This window comes from Somniosus microcephalus, chromosome 5 (genome assembly GCF_052327205.1).
Source record: "Somniosus microcephalus isolate GS21.2 chromosome 5, FLI_Smic_1.0, whole genome shotgun sequence".
NCBI lineage: Eukaryota > Metazoa > Chordata > Chondrichthyes > Squaliformes > Somniosidae > Somniosus > Somniosus microcephalus.
This window is the reverse complement of record NC_140991.1, coordinates 44108353-44116320: the sequence shown is the minus strand read 5'-3', so window position 1 is coordinate 44116320 and position 7968 is coordinate 44108353. Positions and strand designations below refer to the sequence as shown.

At 45.1% G+C, this 7968-nt stretch overlaps 1 protein-coding gene across 4 annotated transcripts in view; it reads left to right on the top strand.

The window, feature by feature from the left end:
- The first annotated feature begins 234 nt into the window (after positions 1-234).
- Positions 235-7968, top strand: part of larp4b (La ribonucleoprotein 4B) — a 100089-nt gene continuing 92355 nt past the window's right edge. The window contains exons 1-2 of one of the 4 annotated variants that reach the window (XM_085987590.1): positions 996-1413; positions 1816-1995. Coding sequence is in view for 1 of the 4 variants with exons in the window: in XM_085987588.1 (XP_085843714.1) it covers positions 238-310 (73 nt within the window). In the remaining 3 variants the exon portion in view is untranslated. Of the gene's footprint in view, positions 311-995; positions 1414-1815; positions 1996-2046; positions 2068-7968 lie in introns of those variants that run through there. The other 3 variants (XM_085987588.1, XM_085987589.1, XM_085987591.1) reach the window with 3 other exon arrangements.

The window sequence follows — 7968 nt, the reverse complement described above, 5'->3', positions numbered from 1 at the left end:
GAACTTAAAACCCTTGAACTGTCTAGCATTTAGGTACAACGTGGCGAAGCATCACAGGAACTTGAGTGTTTTAGCTTAGTGCTGAGCTACCTCTCCGGGACAAGGTTTTTGCAGCACTCCTCCTGCCCGGGTGCAAACTCTTGTGGGGGGGATAAGTGACGCGCGCGTGCACGCACGCCGTGTCCGGGACGCGCCGCCCCGCTTTTTGCATCCAGTCCTACTTTCTGTGCGTTGGCAATGGGTCAAACACCCGGGGAAGGAATGCAGCCTCATTGCAATGATGCCGGAGCCGAACTGCTTTCATTTCCAGGTGCATTCGAGCGTCATTTACGCACTGCGGCACACGGGAAGAAGGCGGGAAACTGTTTCTGTGTATGTGTGTCAAAAAAAAAAGCAAAAAGCTGGAACCATTTAATCATCTCTCTTACGTCATTCTGCCACAAGGGTTTCTCCAGAAGCCAAAAAAATGAATTACTTCGGTTCTCCTTTTTTAAAAAAAAAACCTAATAGAAAGGAATCGAGCAATTGACAAAACGGCTGTTTTTATTTGCACTATTTAGCATTTTAGGTGACTTGTTTTCTCTGAGTTTGGAAGAGGTGCAAAACCAACTGCACGAGAGTTCCATATGGCCAGAGAGCGTGCGCACAACCCCCCAAAACCTCCCATTGCTGTGCTCGCAAAACCAACATTGATATATATACAGTATACCGTAATGCAAAATAAAATAAATGCAAACGCAGCTTTCAAATGCATTAGAAAGAATACTAATTGCAATGATTTTATTATATAAAAAAAAAGACACGGGGTGGTTTTGAGGGGGAGGGTTGGAAATCGAAAGCGCGCAATAAATAGCGGCGCCGCGGCGAACCCCAACCCGGGGTTCTCATTAATGAAAAAAGGGGGATGATTGACAGCGGGGCCGAGCAATCGGAACTCGGGAGTGTGTGGGCGGGACCTCCTGCGCGAAGTTTGGTGGCCCCGCCCCCCCTCCCGCTCACAGCAAGCCCCGGGAATTACCCATCCCCCCGCTCCCCTTCCCAGAGAGAGCGAGAGCGGACGGCGAGAGCTTGTGACCCGCGCTGACGGATTAAAACCGCACCGACCACCCCACACCAATCCACGTCGCCGAGGCCTTCGAGAGAAAGAGAGAAAAAAATTAACAAACCCTTTTTAACTTTTTGTTTTAAAAAAATAATAATCATCATCATCCTTTCCCACCTTCTCCGATCAGACACACACCGGGAAAGAAGAGTTGGTGTGTGTGTGTGATACCCAGGCCCGTGTCCTCCTCCTCCTCCTGCTGCCGCTTGTTGTTGTTTCCCCGCCGTCCAGGGGGGGAAGGGAAGAGACCGAACAAGAGAGGGATCGGGTCGGCGGCCGCAGCAAATTGGAGGCAAAACCGGCCGGGCAAGGTGAGAAAGGGGGTCGGGGGCAGTGTAAGGGTGGGGGTGAAAGAAAAAGGATTGGGTTGGGGCCTCGGGCCGCGGGAGACATGGCGGCCGCCATGTTGTGCTGGCTGCTGGTGAGCCGGTGATGGGGGAGTGAGTGAGTATGAATGCCTTCTGATGTCCTTCTGCCCGCACCATTTTTTCCCCCCTTTCTCTCTCTCTCTCTTTCTCCCCCCCCCCCCCCCAGAGGCGAGTTGTATCCCAATTTACCTTCGAGAGCCGGTTACATAAACATGAACCCGGGGTAATATAGATGTGGTTTTTTTTTACATTGTAGGCCCCGAGCCCGGCTCTGTGTGTGTCTGTTTTGTTTAATCCGGCGGGTTAATTCCTGTCTCTTTCCCCCCCCCCCCCGGCTGGGTGCAGGGAGAGGGGAGGCCGCCTGTTTGTCTGTGCACCGAGCCGCTGAGGAACATGTGCTTCCCTCCAATGAATGGCGAGCGCTGAAACCCCCCAACAACAAAAAAAGGAAACCAATCCGCGGGATTTTTTTTTCTTTTGCATTTTTATTTTTGGAAGGTTTCACTTTTTGGAGGAGCTGTTCACGTGAGTGTCGCATGAGTTTGGGAATTCCCCCCCTCCGGTCCTTCATTTAGGATGTATTTTATTCCAAGAAAGGTTATTCATTTTTTTTAAAATTCAATACTTTAAAGTGTCGATTGTAACCTCGTCCATAAGTAGCCAGATCTTGTGCAGCAGTCATCGCCACTTTCGTTTCTAATCGGAAATGGGGAAGGGGGGTGGACTCGGGGATTGATGCCTTTTGATCTCAAGCTCACGGAGTCTCGAGCAATATGATTTAGCAATTGTTTGATGCGTCTATAAAAGGGCGGTTGTCAACCCAAGATAATATAGCTTGCTCTCTCCCCACAATAAAATGTCAGCCAGACTCGTAGCTGTGTCAGCTAACTACCAGACCGCACTGCGTCTGTTGCTGCTGGAGGGTTGCTGCAAAAAAGTTTCCAGGAATGCTTATGTAGGCTTCTGGCCTACTCGAGCTTTTACTCTTTTTTCTTCAAAAAAAAATATTTACTCAACTGTTTGGGTATAACTTCGAAAAATACCTTCAGCTTTCTGCTGAATAAGTAATGTAGAAAGCTAGGCCTTCGTTTTTTAACTTTTGGTCGTCTTTAATCTACATTTTAGATATAGTAGGCCTCCGAAATGGATTTATCACCACCAAGCAGGCCTGCACTAAAAATGCTTTGAGTTATACTGATTGGCCTGTCATATGCATGGTGCCTGAAAAACTCACATTGCAATTGTTTTCACTTTGCAGTCTTGGGGGATTTGATTACACTTCTCAGGAAACTATTTTTGGAGTTTAAAAGGGCTGTTTTAAATTTACATTTCACTGCACTGTGTAATTGTGATTATAACAAGATTTATGATTAGGAATAATTGAAACAATTCTTTATCAATGTACAGCAAACTCAGCACAACAGTTCTCTTGTGCAGGACTAGGTGGTATATTGGTAGAAAAACAGAAAATGCTGGAAATACTCAGCCAGTCGAATTTAGTTTGATAATCGCTCCTGTGAAGCAGATTGGGGCATTTTACTACGTTAAAGATGCTATACTCAACTGATTTATTGGGAAGCAGTTTCCACACTGGTATCTATTGCTGGTGCACAATTGAACCAGACCAGGATAAATCTCCTTATGAAACTGTAGTGTGTGGTGTTTTTTATTAAAAAGTGTCATGTACACAAGATAGTAATCTAATCTCAAGGTTCAAATGTAAAAAGGTATTTTGTCTATTCTACAGAAATGTTATATCAGTCACGTGATGGTATATACCTTCTCTGATGTCACAGGTGTATTACCCAATCATTTGTGTTAATGAACTTTGTTCACAATTGTTGATAAAATGGTTGGAACTCCTAGTTTGTGCTTTTGTAAGAAATACAAGCTCTATATTAATGGCCTTGAAGTGGATTTGAGAACTTGAAGGACCAAAGATTGTAGTGCAGGCAGTAGACCACCAAGTTTGAAAAGGAAAAAGCAGAGTAACTCAGGAAGTACTGGTTATGTAAGTTGGTTTTTAAAAACCTGAAGATTATAGGATGAATGAACGACTGAGGGAGCTAAGGAGTTTGTTTTATAGTCCTATAAATGTGTTGAACAAGAGACTGTGGCAACACTTCATTTCAACATAGTGAAGAGGTAGGGAGGGGGAATAAGAATGTAGGACAGTTTAGAGAAGCTCTAATGTTATGAATTTATACAGTGTCTTTAATGTATGAGAAGCATCCCAAAGTGCTTTAAAGATATAAGGAAAGGAACAATTTGCATTTATATAGTGCCTTTAACCTGGTAAAAAGTCCTTGGGCACTTCACAGGAGTGATTATCAAACAAAATTTGACAGCCACGAGGCGATATTAGGACAAGTGACCAAAAGCTTGGTCAGCGATCGGTTTTAAGGAGTGTTCTAAAGGAGGAGGAGGGGGGGGGCTTTAGGGAGGGAATTTCAGAGCTTGGGGCCTAGGCAGCTGGAGGCATGGCTGCCAATGGAGAAGCGCCAAGATCTCGGAGGGTTGTCAGGTTGGAGATAGGGAGGGGTGATCAGAGCTGAAGGAGAGTTTGGGAGGCATGTTTAAAAGTTTGGCCAAAAATTGCATTTTAACGAGTGTGTCTTAAAAAATGAGGAGTTAGGCAGGGAATACTAGAGTGTGGGACCTAGTTGGCTGAAAGCACAGCTGCTAATGATGAGGTGATGGGGTGGGGGTGCACGAGAGTCAGGAATGGACAGTTTTGTGAGGGGCTGTACAGCTGGAGGAGGTTCGAGATGGGGAAGAGTAAGATCATGGAGCGATTTAGACAACGATTTTAATTTTGGGGAGTAGGGGCCAATATAGACATCAGCTAGGACAAGTGTGATCGGTGAGATGAAAAACAGAAAATGCTGGAAATACTCAGGTCAGTCAGCATCTGTGGAGAGAGCAACAGTTAACGTTTCAGGTTGATGACCCTTTGTCAGAACTGGCCTAACTTTGTGTGAGGTAGGGCGCAAGCAGCAAAGACTTGGATGAGCTCAAGTTTCTGGAGGGTGGGGAATGGGAGAGTGAGCAGGTAGCCAAAGGAGTAGTCAAGCCTGGAAGTGACAAAGGCACAATTAAAATTGATGGGGAGAGGTTAAACACTATGGTGTATATGGAGAGAGGTTGGAGACTACAGGTGGGAGAGATTGCCTGTCAATGTGCAATTTCTTGTATCCTGTCCAGCTGTGCCAGATAAGTGGCAAGTACTTCAAAGGTATCTGTTAATTAGACTTGACGCAGTGCAAGAGGCATTGGTCATTCCTCATTTTACACATGAATGCCCTTTTCCATGGCGGTCAGCATTTACATGGACATCCACTGCTGCCACAAAAATCTGACCCATAAACAATAAAAATCTTCTATAAACTAATAATTTGTACTTAAAGCAGACAATTCATGATTGCAAGATAGTAATTTACTCAGAGGTTCAAATGTATAAAGATTTATGAGCTAGTGAGTTAAAGGCACCACTTCATCGATAGAGGGTCATAAAAAATAGGAGCAGGAGTAGGCCATTTGGCTCCTCGAGCCTGCTCTGCCATTCAATAAGATCATGGCTGATTATCTACCTCAACTCCACTTTCCTGCACTATCCTCATCCCTTGATTCCCAATATCCAAAAATCTATCGATCTCTGCCTTGAATATACTCAACGACTGAGCCTCCACAGTCCTCCGGGATAGAGAATTCCAAAGATTCACCACCCCCTGAGTGAAGAAATTTCTCCTCATCTCAGTCCTGAATGGCCGACCTCTTATTCTGAGACTGTGACCCCTGGTTCTAGACTCCCCAGCTAGGGGGAACATCCTCCCTGCGTCTACCCTGTCAAGCCTGTAAGAATTTTGTATGTTTCAATGAGATCACCCCTCAATCTTCTAAACTCTAGAGAATATAGGCCTAGTCTACTCAATCTCTCCTCATAGGACAATCCCCCCATCCCAGGAATCAGTCTGGTGAACCTTTGTTGCACTCCCTCTATGGCAAGTATATCCTTCCTTAGATAAGGAGACCAAAACTGTACACAATACTCCAGGTGTGGTCTCACCAGGGCCCTATATAATTGCAGTAAGATCACAGAAACCCCACAGTGCAGAGAGAGGCCATTTCGGCCCATCGAGCCTGCACCGACACATATCCCACCCGATCCCCATAACCCCTACACCAACACATATCCCACCCTATCCCTGTAACCCCACGTATTTAATCCCCCTAACACTAAGGGTCAATTTATCATAGCCAATCAACCTAACCCGCACATCTTTGGACAAGATGTCTTTACTCTTATACTCAAATCCTCTTGTCTTGTAATAAAGGCCAACATACCATTTGCTTTCCTAATTGCTTTCTGTACCTGCATGTTAACTTTCAGTGATTTGTGTACACGGACACCCAGGTCCCTCTGAACATCAACAATTCCTAATCTCGCTCCATTTAAAAAATACTCTGCTTTTCTGTTTTTCTTTTATAACTTCACATTTCTCCACATCATATTCCATTTGCCATGTTGTTGCCCACTCACTTAACCTGTCTATATCCCCTTGAAGCCTCTTTGCATCCTCCTCACAATTTACATTCTCACCCAGCTTTATCATCAGCAAACTTGGATACATTACATTTGGTCCCCTCATCCAAATCATTGATATAGATTGTGAATAGCTGAGGCCCAAGCACTGATCCTTGTGCTACCCCACTAGGTACAGCCTGCCAACCTGAAAATGACCCGTTTATTCCTACTTTGTTTTCTGTCCGTTAACCAATCCTCAATCCATGCTACTATATTACCCCCAATCCCATGAGCCCTAATTTTGTTTAATAACCTCTTGTGTGGCACCTTATCGAATGCCTTCTGAAAATCCAAATACACCACATCCACTGGTTCCCCCTTACCTATTCTGCTAGTTACAACCTCAAAAAACAGATTTGTCAAACACAATTTCCCTTTCATAAATCCATGTTGACTCTGCCCAATCCTATTTATTTTCTAAGTGCCCTGTTACCACGTCCTTAATAATCAAAACAAGCGCTCTACTCGGAGCTCCGGCACGGCAAGAGAGCCCCAGGTGGGCAGAGGAAACGCTTCAAGGACACCCTCAAAGCCTCCTTGAAAAAGTGCAACATCCCCACCGACACCTGGGAATCCCTGGCCCAAGACCGCACAAAGTGGAGGAGAAGCATCCGGAAAGGCGCCGAACACCTCGAGTCTCTTCGCCGGGAGCAAGTGGAACCCAAGCACCCCACCCACCCGCCCCTTCAACCACCGTCTGCCCCACCTGTGACAGAGACTGTAGGTCCTGCATTGGACTCATCAGTCACCTGAGAACTCATTTTTAGTGTGGAAGCAAGTCATCCTCGGTTCCGAGGGACTGCCTAAGAAGCATCATCATCTGGTCAAGGCCAGAAAGTTCCAGGCTCAGTCCCTGTTCTAAATGAATTGGTTCATCTCAGCCAAGAGACAAATTGGGACATTGCAATTTGTTTCAGCACCCTTGGGCTAGCCAGGGGGAAAACAGCAAGTATTTCCATTCCTGGTGTCACACCTGTGTGGGAGGATGGGGTTAGGCTCGGTTGTGATGCTTGCTAACCAGGCTCTTTGAAGAACATTGCTTCCTTGGGTGAACATTGCTTCCTTGGGTGAAGTACCAAAGGGCTGCTGGTATTTGTGGATTATGTACTAAGATTTTGCATCTTCAAGAGAAGGGGGGGCGGGTGGGGTTAAGTAATGCAAACAGTACATGGTATATTGAAGTACTCTTTTATATTGTGAGAATTTAGTCATGTTTGGTGCAGAGTACTTGAGTCAGTCTTTAATATAGACGATCTGTCTTTGCGATCCACTTTTTTTATGGGAGCTGCAGTTAGATTCTTGGGTATCCCGCATGGAGCTAGTTTCATGCCTCTGCTCGTGTCCCAACCCCTCAACTGATTTTTTTTTTTTTCCCCCACCAGAATCACAGATGTAATGTGCTGGCCTCAAATATTTGCAATGATAACTGACAGCAGGTCGCAACAAAAATCGAAGTGCTGGATGGACATGTGGCTTTTCTTTTGAATGCTGCTCCCCTGAGAACTGAATAATAAAAGTGTTATGTAAACTTTAAAAAAGAACAATGAGATACAAATATTAATTGCATCGGTGGGGGGTGGCGGGGGTTGGCTGTTAGGTGGTTCTGATGAGGTCGAAGATTACGAAGACCTTGCATCTTGATGTCAAGACTTTTTAATTTGCATTTTTGGGAGCAAATTTCCAGTGTTGTGGGTGGCACCTATCAAGGAGTTGATGTCACTGTAATGGCTTACCAGTAGTAACCCAAGGATGTTACTTCCTTGAAATGCACCGAGTTGTGCTTTATATATTTAAAAATGTAGTCCAGCTTTAGTTTTACTCGAGGGACCTCTGGATTGGCTTCAATAAGGGAATTGTGATTTGTATGGAATTTTGTCAGTGATATTCAGATTTATTGCACTGCTTGTTACAGG